This window comes from Centruroides sculpturatus, unplaced genomic scaffold (genome assembly GCF_000671375.1).
Source record: "Centruroides sculpturatus isolate CEXI.00-Female unplaced genomic scaffold, Cexi_2.0 scaffold252, whole genome shotgun sequence".
NCBI lineage: Eukaryota > Metazoa > Arthropoda > Arachnida > Scorpiones > Buthidae > Centruroides > Centruroides sculpturatus.
In genome coordinates this window covers 469,941-485,787 of record NW_019384463.1, presented here as the reverse complement: position 1 = coordinate 485,787, position 15,847 = coordinate 469,941, and the positions used below count along the sequence as shown (strand labels likewise).

Below are 15,847 nucleotides of genomic sequence, written 5' to 3'. Positions count from 1 at the left end.
AAAGCGCCAGGAGTGTACCGCATTCCATTGCAAGACAGTCGCTTCAATAGACGTATAACGTACATCGGGTCCACGTATCGGTCTCTAGAGGCTAGGGTAAGAGACCACATGTATGATGTATCCAAGGGGAGGTATAATACTGCACTAGCCCAGTATGCTACCGAACCCGGGGTTTCTCCTTGTTGGAAGGAAGCTACACTTTTACACAGGGCATTTGACCGACACGAATTACGTTCGTTGGAGGCTATTGAAATTTATAAAGCGGAAATGAAGGGAAATTGCATCAACACCGACAATATCCCTGTTCCACAGTCGTGGAAATATTATTTACAAAGCCACAAAACATAAATTTGAGTTTTTTAAGGAAATAATTTTTCCATATCGCACATCGTTTGTACTTCGGGCTATCGTTTAACAATGAATGTATTACCACCAACGTATATATTATTTATTTTTGTATATTAACACCAGTTATTTTTATGTATTTTTAGTATATTTATTTGTATTTTTATTTATAATTATTTTATTTATACGTTGTAATACGGAACGATTTTGATATTCAAAAATCGTTTAAATGTTAAAAAATTAGAACACAGCTTTGTTCGAAAATTGTTAGAAAAAACTGTTTTTCTGTTCATTGTAATATTTTCCTGACGAGGGCCTCTGAAAGACGGCCAACGTTAGAACATTAAAATTTTTTATCGTTCATGTGCTGGAATTATCACTTAGGTGTGAAGTAGTTGTTTGGATATTTAGTTCCAGTTTCTGTGTCAGTTTTTTATGTCTGAACAACATTGTAACTGAACTTTAATGAATAAAACTATAATTATTTAAAATTGTGTAGTTATTATCAAAATATTAATTGTAATAATAGCGCATACAGTCAGTATCTGGCCGGAATATAGAAACATACAGTCAGTATGTATAAATAGCCACATCCTAAATATAATGATAAAACAAAATATAATTGTTTAAATACAGAGTACCTAATAATATTTACTACATATTATAGAAACTGTATTGACAAAATGCAAGCAAGTTTAGTTTTATAAGAAATACATAATACATTAAAAAACTTCAAAATTGTTTTCTCGCTTTTTCGTTTGCAAATTGATCAATCACTTTCTTCAGATCAAGTTGACAAGCGATTGTTTTTTCAATTGATATAGTGAGGGGCGGATCTAGGTTTTTCGGGGCATAGTGCTTATTGAAGTCCAACGGGAACCCATTTTTTGTTAATACAAATAATACTATAAATTATCATTATTATTAATATTAACTATTTTTTACTATACGATAAATGCTCATTGTTTATGAAAAAGTATTAAAAATTTATGATAATCAATTTTTGTGGGACCTTGAGACTTGGAGGCCCAGGACTTAAGCCCTATTAGTTTTTATGTAGATCCGTCCCTGGATATAGTAACCAGAGTTAAGACGGTGTTGTGATGGTGTGCTGCTTCTTAAGTAAGCTTTGATTCATTTTAGTTTTGAAAAACTTCTTTGTCATCGCCCATAAAGTTTAAAAAATGAGGCTTGCTGCAATAATGTCAGAGAACCTATTTGAGGCTGCGGTGTGAAATAAAAGTAGTTCAGCAACTTCGCTTATAGAAGTAATTTCTTTTACCTGACTATAAAAACACATTTTAAATCAAAGCAGTTGAGGTCCAAAACTAGGCGAATATGCCGATTGTAACAATTATGATTGTTTCAGAATATTTTTATCAGATGACACAAGATATGCAGGCAAAAAGCACTTGAAAAGTGTACATAATTGTCAAATGGTTTCAAATCTAATAGTCAATTGATTAATTATTACATCCAAAAACTTTTTTACAAATGTTTTTACAAGTTTTTATTTTGCCCTTTATAACTTTGCGCCCTCATGTTTCGTGTGACTGGAGCAGTTTGCTCCAATTGCTTCACGGTAGCTACGCCTCTGATTCAAAGGGCTGCTGGCTCTGGAAACTTTCTTTGGTCCCATGATGGAGCTAAAAAGAAAAGAAAGCAATGGAATTGTTTGGCTAGATGCACAGGGTAATGCTCACACAATGAGAAACACCACACTGAGCAGGAAAATGCGTGGGTTGCTCTTTGTTTTTGCAAAATTAGTAGCGAGGCCACACGGGCACGCCGATAAAATCTGAGGCAAGCGACACTAATCAAATTTTCTGCAGAAAAAACCAACGAAAACTGACACTAATGAAAATTGAGGTATTACTGTATCTCATTAAAATATGCATATGTAGCTAGAACTATTTCTATGATTATCAGCACAAAACCTTTCTCACTAATTTCTAGCCGTATTAACAGGAGTACAAACGTTTTTGGCCTTCTTAATAGGCCTTCCTCGGGTACACTGTGGAGCGTCGGTTAGAAGAAGTTTAAATGATGCCAATGTTTACCCAGGTATCGTCTTACCAGTGACATCATCGTCGATGATAGGTATAGACGATACCGAGGGCAAAGAATACATACTTTTGGTAAAGAAGGGAGGTGTGCAGATAGGATACTTGCTATAGTTGGGGAAAAAAATTCTTAAAATAAGCGCGCTACGTATAGGAGATGCACACTCACTACAGGGGGTTAGTGGGGAGTGACGTCATAGTTGAGGCCATACATATTCAACGATACAGTAAGAAGAGGCGTGCGAATGACCGTGGATGGGAAGGGGGTTACGATTGGAAGGCAGAATGGGAAATAAACGCGACAAGTAAAAAAGAGCGCTAACAGTTGCACGCGGTGAGGGTGGGATGGTCTATTCATTTCAAGGGTTGTCGAAGAATGATTTCCAAGCGGAGGAGAGCGAGTCCGCATCTCTGCTGTTGATACAACCGTCTTTGAGGGATTGCTTAAATATTTCAATTGTCTCGACTGTTCTTAGCTTGGTGTGGTCGTGCATAGGAATAGTAATCCTCGCCTCCTCCCATTTGGTCATTATACCAGGTTCGCTTGCAAACTGGGCAAGGGTGGAAGTGAATTTTTTGTTGTATGCGTCGTACTTGTGCTCAGTTATCCTCTGTTTAAGTGATCTGTTGGTTGAGCCATTGGTTGATACATTGGCTCAACCAATAGATCACTTAAACGGAGGATAACTTGCCAATGTTTACCCAGGTATCGTCTTACCAGTGACATCATCGTCGATGATAGGTATAGACGATACCGAGGGCAAAGAATACATACTTTTGGTAAAGAAGGGAGGTGTGCAGATAGGATACTTGCTATAGTTGGGGAAAAAAATTCTTAAAATAAGCGCGCTACGTATAGAAGATGCACACTCACTACAGGGGGTTAGTGGGGAGTGACGTCATAGTTGAGGCCATACATATTCAACGATACAGTAAGAAGAGGCGTGCGAATGACCGTGGATGGGAAGGGGGTTACGATTGGAAGGCAGAATGGGAAATAAACGCGACAAGTAAAAAAGAGCACTAACAGTTGCACGCGGTGAGGGTGGGATGGTCTATTCATTTCAAGGGTTGTCGAAGAATGATTTCCAAGCGGAGGAGAGCGAGTCCGCATCTCTGCTGTTGATACAACCGTCTTTGAGGGATTGCTTAAATATTTCAATTGTCTCGACTGTTCTTAGCTTGGTGTGGTCGTGCATAGGAATAGTAATCCTCGCCTCCTCCCATTTGGTCATTATACCAGGTTCGCTTGCAAACTGGGCAAGGGTGGAAGTGAATTTTTTGTTGTATGCGTCGTACTTGTGCTCAGTTATCCTCTGTTTAAGTGATCTGTTGGTTGAGCCATTGGTTGATACATTGGCTCAACCAATAGATCACTTAAACGGAGGATAACTGTGCGAACGACCGTGGATGGGAAGGGGGTTACCCTTCCCATTCACGGTCGTTCGCACGCCTCTTCTTACTGTATCATTGAATATTTATGGCCTCGACTATGACGTCACTCCCCACTAACCCCCTGTAGTGAGTGTGCATCTCCTGTACGTAGCACACTTATTTTAAGAATTTTTTTCCCCAACTTTAGCAAGTATCCTATCTGCACACCTCCCTTCTTTACCAAAAGTATGTTATTTTTTCCCCCAACTTTAGCAAGTATCCTATCTGCACACCTCCCTTCTTTACCAAAAGTATGTATTCTTCGCCCTCGGTATCGTCTATACCTATCATCGACGATGACGTCACTGGTAAGACGACTGGGTAAACATTGGCAGCATTTAAACTTCTTCTAACCGACGCTCCACAGTGTACCCGAGGAAGGCCTATTAAGAAGGCCAAAAACATTTGTACTCCTGTTAATACGGCTAGAAATTAGTGAGAAAGGTTTTGTGCTGATAATCTCATTAAAACTTTAACTTACACAAAAAATGTTTTAAAATATACATGATTTGAGTCTTATCTGTCACATAATGGATGAGTTTGTGTTAATGACAATTTATAGTTATCATCAAAGTAGAATTTTATCATCAATTTCTTTTGATAACATGTTGAAAAAACTTTTTTAAAGCAAAAAATCTAGAACAATTTCTTCAATGTTATTTCAAAAATCAGTGATTAGACTGTTGGAAAAAGAAAATAAAAGTGGTTAATAGTTGTAATAGGGAAAAAAGACAATATGAAGGAAAATGTATTTCTTGGAAGCAGGGTCAGTTCCTAGACAACAATTTGATAGTCAAACAAAATAAATTAACTGCCCCAAATATTTTATTCTATCTGTAAGTGAAAGAAAGTCTTAAATAAGGATTGAAAAACTTCGATGAGCTTCTGGGACGAAGGAAGGAAACATTCACTAAGCTATCAAACAGAACAGTTGTCTTTTTTAAATCAAAAAACAGGAGAAAGCACCACAGAACAGACAACGCAAACTAGAGTGAGATAATTTATATCAATCTCCTCCCACATTGCATATTACCCAGATTGAGGCTGGCAGTAAGTAAGCACCATAGCACCTCTCGGTTGAAAAAATAAACACAGTATCTTCATACAAATATGTATGAAGATACTGTGTTTATTACATCTTCATACAAATATGTATGAAGATGTAATATTTTACAGTAAAAAAATATTAAATGATATTTCCATTAAAAAATAAATAAACAGAAATATGACTTTCATAGATTTATAATAAACATAAATAAACTGTAGGTAAGCTATATTCTTGCTGTGCTCTTCTGCTTTGATGTTTGAGGAACAGCATGAAATCGTGCAGAGACCCACTGAAAAACATCAATCTTAGTCCTCTTTCAACATAAACAAAACAGAGGAGAATGAGTGATACAAAGAAGAGGTAAAAGTAAGACCATTTGATACATAATAAGAAAGAAAACCAAAAGCAAATAAAGTTCTTCAGGTAATTATCTTGAAACCAATCAGATCTTATAAATTTAAATATGAAAGAGGAATGGATACTGAAGGTTTGTATTGAAGAAACTCTTCTTCAGTACAAATCTATATTCTGTTAAAACAAATATGAAAATGAGAATGAAATACTATTCACAAAATAGGAAATATCCAAAAACTATATGCATCACATCAACAATAAAACTAAACTGGAATATCACAAACAAATTTCTGAATTTTCTTTCACTACTTATGATTAATTTAACTAAAACTGTGCTCCTAAGAAGCAACTGTAACTGGTGCAAAATTCAGAGATTTATGTGTAAATTTGGCAATAATATTTCTAAATTATTTTTACTGGAATGCAAATGTCTAAAAGGATGCCAATTTTCAAGAATCAAAAATAGTATCGCCTACTTATTTGACTGCCAAATTTTTAAACAAAAAAGTTGTTAATTTGGTTTGCTAAGAAACTGGCAGTAGTTTAATCTCCACATCAGAATCATGTTTGCTACTAGAAAATAAAATTAAATAGTTGTTGGACAGTTTATATTGTTAAATACGAATAAATGATTCTTAAATATCAGACTGTTGGCTAGATTACTGAAGGTGAAATAGATGCTTAATCCCACTTCCCAATTTGCATTTCTCTAAAAGTTATTGGATTCTAAAGACACTTTTGTGTATACACAAGGATATAGACAAAAACATTGCAATGCTTTTGTCTATATTCTGTACATATATAGTGTAGAAATATGAAAATTACAACACTAACTACAAGAAGATTTTCTTACCGGATAATGATTTTCCAATCCTATCCTTCTTAACAACAATTTTTCCCAATATGGAAGGCCTGTAAGAGTTTTGAGCCTCTTTACCATGAATAGTTTCGAGGGTTCAAAAGACTTATCCTCAGCTTTTCTCCTTGCTTCTCTCACTTTATCAAATATTTCTTCATGAAATTTTTTCGGTCTCGTGCAATATGACGCACTGACATGTTTTGAGCTGCAATTTTTAATGAAAGCAGCAAGTAGTCCAACCTAGAAGTAAATTTTCTATTATATTACACATAAATTATTAATGTATTTGAAAAATTTTTAATTTAAATTTGAAATTTATTATTCAATAATTAAATTTAAACTTATTTTCATATAGTACTGGACGAAATATCCAGTTTCCAGAAAATCAGAATTATCAGGAACTGGCTAATTTGATGCATGGCTGCTGCTTTTTGGTTTTGTGGCATATGTGCCACACCAGTTTTGGGCATACAATGTATTAAAACAGTTTTGTTTTTTACTTTCTATTGTTTATTTTATATTTTAAATATATATTTAGTCTGTGTCCCCCAGAAAACCAGACCATTTCTGGTCCCAAGCTATTTAATCATGGACTGTATTTGAATAATTTGTATAATTCAGACGGGTCGATAATAATAATAATAAGCGCAGAGCCCAAACGGTTAGGAGTTGAAAGTTGAAATTTGGTACACAGTTAGGATACGTCATGAGAATGTACACTAAGAAGTGATTTTTGGAAATTCTCCCCACAGAGGGAGAGAAAGAAGGTTATGGATTACCATGAAGAACTTGGCTTCTATACTATTTTAGATGTGGTTTTTTTGTGTTTTTGTGGGAAATCAAACATATTTTTAGACTCATCTAAAAATTCTCTAATTAGTCTTGGAACAGAGAGATCTAATTCGTTTACCCAGTGAAAACAAGTAAGATCAGCTATAATCTAATAATCTTAATCTTCACTATTGTTACTTTTTACCCGAGCAATGCTGGGCTGATCTGCTAGTATATCAATATGGCAATTTAATTTAATATTCTGACTCAATCTACGATAAAACAATCAGCATTTCTTGTATTTTAAACATTTGTTTTCCTACCTATTCTGTAAATCTAAAGTTTTCATGCCTTACTCAATTCTTTACCAACATTCTTGGAATCTTTCCACTACAGTTCAACATTCTTGTCAAAAACAACTGTTAGTTTCATTATAATTTTGATGGATATGATATCTCATTTACATTCTTTCATCTTATACATTTACTTCCATGTTACATCAACAAAAATGTTGATTGGCTTAATTTATTTCTATGATTCTCTAAATATAGTAATGTGTTAGCCATTTATAGCCATCTGTTCTGCTCAGAAAATTTATCGTTCTTCTTATAAACGAAGACCCACATGTATGTAGTAACTAGAGGATAATTTAATTTAGATTGTATCTTCTTAATAAGTGTGTAATAAGACCAGGGGTGGCCAATAGTTTTTGCCCCTGGGCCAAATTGGAAAGAAAACTTTTTCCATGGGCCGAACCAGAGGATGCCCTAGGAAGATTTTGAGGTGGTGCGAGATCTCATTGTGGTGTCACCACATAGAGACTAAATTGTACTGCACATAGAGATTACAGATACATTTTTCACATTATCATGCTTTATCAACATTCTACGCTGTACTGATGAGATTTGTAATGGAGGGTTAACTCTAAATGCATAGTGAGTTGTTGATTTTTTTTTTTTTTAGTCTTCAGAATTTTTCATCGAGCTATTCAGACTTGAGTAGCTAATATTAAAAGATTAATCATGGGCCACATAAATTCATTAGACAGACCGTGTGTTGGCCATGTCTGGGTTAGACTGAGGTAGTGATTCTTAATCCTTTCACCACTGCCTGTACCTCTTGAATTTTTAAATACACTCGCATCCAGTACAAAAAATTCATTAAAACTTTTTATTCAAAGAAATAGTCATCCTCTGTTTGAGTCTCAAATTCACTTTAGTCTAACTTAAGCAATTAAGAAAGAAATTTCAGCTGCATTTATTCATCAATAAAAAAATACCATTGGTCTTGGTTATGGATTTAAAACAGAAAAAAATGCATTTTATTAAGATCTTATTAAAAAAGAAAGGATCCCATTCTCAATGAAAAAATGTGGGAAAATTATTATTTTATCAATTGTAATCTAATACACTAAGGACCTCATCATCAAGTCTAACTTTTGCTTATTCTCAGCTCTATTCTTGGATTCACACCAAGTTAGAAAGCACAACTGCAGAATAACAAATGATATTCTGACTCAAACTATCTTAAAGTTGAGAGGATTCAGCTAAGATTCAATCCAATAGAATATAACAAAGGACAATGCCATTTAGTGCACTATCTGGAAAATTATTGTTACCAGTACCAACAGCCTTTAATTGATAATCTAAGCAAAGAAAGGCAAATATATGCTCACTAGTGATTTACATCTTTTTTTCTAACATGTTAATATGTTGAATGTGCAAAAGATTTGCAATTTAGCACTTTTTTTTAATTGAAACTTCATACACTCAAATAAAAAATGCTTTGTCTTATACATTTTCTTAAATGTTTGTCGCTTGATCTCGAGGTAGGGAATCTGCCATTTTTTTAACCTCTCATGTGATCTGATAGTATCTTTATCATTTTATATATCTAAATACAACATACGTACATTATATAAAACCCCAATAAAACCAAATCTCCAGCAAAATTTGTGACAATTTAATGGAAAAACAAACGTTTTTAATTTAATGGCTTTAAGCTATCGTCATCGGGATAAGAGCAGCGTCGAAAAATAAAACAAAATTTAAACGTCGAGTTTTAAATATCGAGACGGCACCACCAGACCGGACGTTATCTCCACCTTACCACGCTAGCACCCAATCACACCGCACCTCCTCAATATTTATAAACCGATGCTCAAATTTTGCCCCATTTTCAAACACTACTCTTAGGGTGAGATTACACAGACACAAATTTAGTAGCGAGCGATAGAGTTCTCGCAAACAAAGACCACGCGCAAGCGAGAAGCGAGAAATATCACCGCCGAGAGTGAATTTTCGATTCTCGCAAATATCCGACAAGGTTTGATATTTATCGCATCTCGCCTCTTCTTGCCACATATTCTCACTCGCGTCTGCATAATCGCACCTTTATCACAATCACGGTAGCTCAAACCCATCGAAAAGGTTTGTTTGTTTGTGTGTTTTCATTAAGTAATTACGAATTTTGCGTAAATTTGGTTTTATTGAAGTTTTTATACGATTATCCAGTTTTTGTATTGGAGTAAAACATGTATTTACTGTTTTGAGGTTGTACGCTAAATGTATTCATTTACGAAAGCGTTGCCGCTTTGAGTAAATCCCTCTGAAAGGAGACGTAAATTTCCGATTAATAAACGTTCTCAACATCTATTTATTACGAGAGAAACGTCGTCAAAACTAAAATTCTATCAAGATTCAATTTATAAACATGTAAATTGTGAATTACATCGAAATGTCATTGCAAATTTAATACAATTTATGTGATAAGTGCTATAATAAACTCGATATGACAAGAGCCGGAGACATTCTATGTTATTTAATCAATTATTAACGAAATTAAATATTACTTACACTACGGAGCGAAAAAACACTCATGTCTCGTCTGTTTCGATGTCTGTTACAGTGTTGCCATCAAATTAAAAGGTGACATTTTTCAATTAGAAAATTTATCAACTAGAATAAAGTGACTATGTTCGATAAAATATATTTTTTAAAATATAAGACAGGATATATTAGTGAGCATCTGATAAAAATTATAGATTTAATATTATATATGAGACAACGCTCTCATTGCTTTACGTTGCGCCGCCATGGATTCGGGGAAAATTCAATATGGCGGTGTAATGAGGACACTCGGAAAATGTTTATTATCTGAATTAATTTCTATGGGAGTTATTTCGATTAGCGAAATAGTCCAGGTAATTGTACGAGTACGGGAACACTTTACCGCAAACAAAGGTTTAATTATAATTTAATTCAGCAAAATTTTTAATCATTTTGAATTTTGGCCAGAATGTCGGAGCGCCGTGTAAAGATTACGGTGATTAATGCTCGAACCACGTGTACTGTATTTTCTGAGAATTCAAAGTTATATGAACAAAATTTATTGCCGAAAGATTGGCATTAGGCTGTAAAATGAACGGTTTTATAAATTATAAGATAATGAAAAACAATGTCTACTCATACAGCCACTGTCATCGAAACGATTTGATGCGAATACAGTCAGATTTCAAAAAACTCTTGTATTGAATATGCAAAATACACTTTACTCACTGTTCTAGCTGACTCGTAACGAAGATGTTTAAGGAAAAAGACCTCCGAAACTGCGGGAATAAATAAATTATTCCGAAAATTGCTTTTAATTGAAATGCAATGTCCGAGCGCTAAAGCTACGCGACGCTACGCTCTGCGTCCGTCGCACTTGGCCGAGGTCTTCGGGGGTCATCCGGCCACAGACCTTGCTGCGAAAGATGTAGAAAATGACGGCTCGTCCGAGTTGACATTTTCTAATGGACGCCACTGCCTCGCCGAAGTCGGAACGGGGAGGAATCGGAGGAGAGAGCCGCCCGAATCTCGGGACCGCGGTGTCTGTGGTTTTGTTGCTGCGGACGGCTGCGGGTCCCTCGGCCTAGGCGGTGATCCTCTTCGATTTTCCCCTTCTTCGAAGACCCGGATGCGACATTCTTACCGGATTCGACACTTTTCACCCGGACTCGACATCTTTTCCCGGACGTGATCTCTCTTACTCGGTCGTGACCCAAGGACATGCCTCCCGAACGTGACAATCTGTCGACGACAACGGATTTGACTCCCGATTGTGACCACCCGGACGCGACGTTCAGCCGACTTTTCTTCCCAAGCAGCTGTTATGAGGATTGAGCTTCCGGTTAGACTAGGCTAGGTCAGGTCCTTCGCTCTTCTCGTAATACTGTTCGGAAAGAAAGACTGTCTGATAAAGGTAATAATGTTGAACTTAGGTAATAAATGAATTTCTCGCTTTCTCACCGTTTTTGTGTTTTTTGTAGGAACATTTGGGAGGGAGAAAGATTTCCCTTTCAACTTTACCACGTAGAGGACGAATTGGCCATTTATAATAGAAACGAATATTTCCCGAAATCGCCGAAAAAAGAACTCTTTCGTTTTTTTTTCCTCTACACATCTTATTCTCGTATCGTAATTTACTGATTTTCTGTTTTTAGACACGCCGAAAGATGTTCTTCGATCACACACCACACACGGACACAACATCACTGTACACGAAGACATACACCGTTTAATCTTTACTCGAATTCTCGCTCAGGCATTACACGTCAAGCGCCTCGTTCTGTATAATTCGACGCAACGAAACAACCCGAACACTAGCTTCCCACAAATCCGACCCTTGGATCCTTGTCCCGGAAAGTAGAAACGCCAATTTTAAAGATTAAAATGCTTTAAATTGGCATGGATTAAGTGGAATTTCACACGTGTGATTTATGTGCAAGTGTACGTACACTAGACACTCGCACATAAATCGATTTTAGTCGGTCTGCAATGTACCATATCTCTTACATAATATATTATTTCGGTGAGAAACCGATATTCGATGTACCGTACATCGAATATCGGTTTCTCACCGAATATTCGATGTACGGTAGCACGATTATTATTAGCCAATTATTTGTAGCACGATTGGCAGGCTGCCGGATTTTAACAAATCTAACCAAACTCGAGCCAAAGTTTATACATATAACACATAGGAAAGGTGGATGGAAGGCCGAGAAAGTCTGGATTAGAACGAGTCGGTGACGGCACTTTGGCGGTCGATAGTGTACTAAAAAAAATATAATTTTTTATATTGTAAATATAATAATCGACAGACTCCTGCCGGTCATTATCTAACAGTTAGACCAGACTTTCTTTTGAACTTTTTGAATTATGTGTAGTTAATCGAGACATCCGCCCCTAAGCTTTCCATATTTGGTCTCGATTTTCGTGTTCTCGAGATTAAGGAAGGACAGACAAACGGACGGACGACAGTGGGAATTTATAGATCTACAATTTTTTTCAAAACGCATCCCAATTGAAATAGAGATGCGCACCAACGTTATTAATTTAAATATTTATATTTAAATTAATTTTTATATACACATACGTATGTATTACTGTATTTATATACTAAATACGAAAAATTTCATTAAATTAATTCCATTTTAAATTTTAAAAAAATGTAAGGTCTGAGCCGTATATTGTTCAGCTTACTTGTAAAACCCCTGATATCATACTAAATAAATTCACATTAAGTATGAATATGGGTTCTTTTCTTTCTGGACTTTGCTCCGATGACACTAAGATGGCCTCGTTTTTAGGTCTATATTCGTCTAGGCCAGTGTTTCTCAACCTCTAACGAATCGTCGCCCCCTTCGCTTCAAAATTCCGATGTCCAGGACCGAGGCTAACGCCAAATTCGTACCGCATCGAATAGACTATTGACTAATATAATGTTATTTGTTTAATTATTGTACGATATAACGAATAAAATATCTAATTATTCTTAATATAATGTTTTACTATATCGCCCAGAAAATTGTTTTTTGCCCCCAAAATATAAATTGTTACTAATCGCCCCCTCAACGTTCTTCAAAAAAAAAAGGCTTCATAAAAATATAGGCAATAAAGTTTAGTATTAAAATTAAAACATAAATTCTTCTCATAATTTAAATACGCTTTATTCGTAATTTGACATTTACATATTTTGATTCCTTAAAATAAGCAAAATCTCTTACGTTTGAAGTGACAATATTGAAACTTTATCTAATAGATTAATTATTACGAAAGCAATCTACTGTACGAAATAATAAATTATCGACCGATTAAATTATAAAATTGAAATTTTATATCGCTAGTTTCAGTTCCATTTCACTTAAAACTCAGGTATTTGTGAAAACAGCCGAATGCCTGTGGACCAGAAGATTTACAATAATTTAAATCATCGTTATACATTTTAAATTTCATTTTAAAACTTAAATACAATACAAAATATTCAAAATCTGAATACTCACAACGACCAGAGCGACGTTAAACATCGTATCGACCTAAAGGAACAATTTTAAATGCATAATTAAATGTATAAATATTCCATAAAGCACTCATTAAACTATTTAATAGTTATTTTAATTCTTCTCTAAATATTTTAAATATTTTAGACAATGCGATACACTTACCCCCGGGAGACCGGATGCTCCGGACGAACCGCATTCTAAAATAAGTAAAGTAATTGGTTAACGATACCTGTATTTCGGTCGGGTAGTCTAAGTCTAAGGTTGTGAAATACGTACGTCTGGCTTGGGCGAAAGCTGCGTATAAGGAAACGAAGAAAAGGAAGAGTACCAACTTAGCCATCGTGGTTCGACGATAGAACGGATATTTTCAAGCATCCGTCAAACTTCTGCTTTATATATATGTATTTTAGTAACTTAAAACATCCGTGAAACTAAACGCAATAATTTAAACCCGATCAAAACATTATGTCGGTTTTACATTTAATTTTTAAATACACACTCGGATAATTTGAATCGATTTAGGTTCTATATTTTTCAAATATTTTCCAATTTATAAATGTAAATATTGATATTATTTAGTATTACGAAATGTTTTGGTTTCTTATTCCTAATTAGTATTTAAGATCGAAATTTGAGTAAATAGTTGCGGATATTTGTTAAATTTTATAATACGTTATGTAAGGACAGTGTTTTCGATACGTAACTTAATAATTTGTTAACGTATTATTTTTTTCGAACGCGATGCGATACAGTACAGTATTTAGTAGTAAAATAGAGTAACATCCCACTGCCTACCATCCTTATAGGGCTATAAATGCTAAAACTCTTAATGAGGAACTAGTGTTATACCTGCAATATTAGAAACTTTGTGGTATAAAAAGAGGAAACGTAAACTTTTAGTTGCGTATCAGTAAAGGTTTCGTTTTGTGTCAATTATTAAAAGAGACTAATATATAACCTAGAAGTTGACCGTCTTTGTTCCAGTTATGGCACGCATCACCTGGGCGATCTGCCTAGGGGAGTTCTTTTTAACGAAACCAGATTTGGGATTGTCCCAGAATTTAAAAACTTTTGCCAAATTCCGGGCGAATCCGGGAGACTCGGGTAGCTCTAGCTGATCTCTTTATAATTTTTTTTTTATTAAAATGAATGTCTGCGGGCAAGAAGATAAACGGGATGAAAAATAAGAAACGTCCAATGACATTCGAGAAGGCAAAGTTTGAATAAATACAGTTGTTGACTTCGGGATAAATGAAATGCAAAACGAGGAAAACCGAGGCTTTTATTATTTTAAATGCAATTTCACGCGAATAAAAAAGTAAAAAACACTAATTTACTGTTTTATTATTTTGTATACGCGGTTTATTTATTTCGAGTAAAAAATATCAACGGAGATTAGGCAAGCGTATCGGATGTTGAACTGATAAAAATGCCATAGAAGAATATTTGCAGGACATACGTATGATAGCGGTGTAAATGATATAAATGATGTTGAAAAATAAGGAAAATATTAACATTTTTATGATCTGTTGATTGATGGCAACATTGAACGTGGATAGATTGTGTGAAGTTGTAATACAGTCGACCCCCCTATAACACTGTTGATTTTTCCATTTTATATGAGTTCCATGTTGTACGAGCCACTTAGATTTTACAAATAAGTGAGCCGTTCACAGCCCGGCACACGTATTTGTAAAATCTAAGTGACTCGTACAACATGGAATTCATATAAAATGGAATTATCAACAGTGTTATAGGGGGGTCGACTTGTATGTTCCTTTTGTGTTTAAATAAAAGTTTTTGTTAACTAGAAATTGTGTGTTAGAGGTTCTGACGTCAAGTTCCAACAAGTGATAATAATATACATATCGTTTTGCTTAAAATACGGCAACGCGATACGCCAGCAATTTATCATTGCCCATTGCTGCGGAGAGGGAGGAGATGAGGATTTTTCCCGCAGTCCCTATAAACCTTTGGGCCTATTCTGGTTTCACTTTTTCGACTTCGTCACGCTTCAAAACGATACTACGTGAGCTTTTACTATAAAGGTTGCTCGTGCGCCCTACGCTATGAATGTAAAAGTCTTTTATTATGTAAAATAAATAAATTTTATAAATCTTCAACTAATTTTTAACTAAAATGAAAACCATCGTAATACACTTACTAATCTGGTCATTCCTCGCGCATAGAAGTACCAGATTAGCGAGGATGCCGGATTATTGAGCCGGAAATCTATACACGTATATCTAGCGGAGACACCGAATGACGTGACCTTTCGTCCTCAGATACTGACTCCTGTTGGAGGCGAGTACACGTGTAATACAGCCCTCCGAATACTGTAAATATAGAGCTCTAACGATACTGTACACGAAAATGAAACTCGAATAAACGAGAGAATAGAATGTGAGACGCGACTAAAATTTTCATAAAAACAGATGATCATACTAGAAGAGAACCGGATTATATTCAAATGATCAAATGTTATCCGATTAAGAATATATTATTTAAAAAAAACAATCGTGGAAGATGATAAACCTTTTATAATGTCGTAAGCGTTAAAATTTTATATCACTTTTTATTGCATAATTTATTGTTTAACTGCAATTCTTACTTACGTGTTGGCATCGACGTTGGTAATCTATGCAACA

General features: G+C 35.1%; 1 protein-coding gene and 1 long non-coding RNA gene across 3 annotated transcripts in view; both read right to left on the bottom strand.

Moving 5' to 3' along the window:
* The window catches only part of LOC111620965 (39S ribosomal protein L30, mitochondrial-like), a 19,181-nt gene extending 9,285 nt beyond the window's left edge, over positions 1 to 9,896 (bottom strand). The window contains exons 1-2 of the mRNA XM_023362991.1: positions 9,730 to 9,896; positions 6,098 to 6,343 (exon numbers count right to left, since the gene is read on the bottom strand). Coding sequence (XP_023218759.1) covers positions 6,098 to 6,343; positions 9,730 to 9,753 — 270 coding nt within the window. The 5' untranslated portion in view covers positions 9,754 to 9,896. The remainder of the gene's footprint in view (positions 1 to 6,097; positions 6,344 to 9,729) is intronic.
* A 2,951-nt stretch (positions 9,897 to 12,847) lies between these two features.
* LOC111620935 lies at positions 12,848 to 15,847 on the bottom strand. 2 transcript variants are annotated; one of them, XR_002755981.1, is made up of 5 exons: positions 15,815 to 15,847; positions 13,476 to 13,585; positions 13,362 to 13,396; positions 13,200 to 13,232; positions 12,848 to 13,095 (listed from the first exon to the last, which is right to left on the bottom strand). It is a non-coding gene; the product is annotated as an uncharacterized LOC111620935 (long non-coding RNA). The 2 variants fall into 2 exon arrangements; XR_002755980.1 differs by lacking the exon at positions 15,815 to 15,847 and having other exon boundaries at positions 13,476 to 13,600.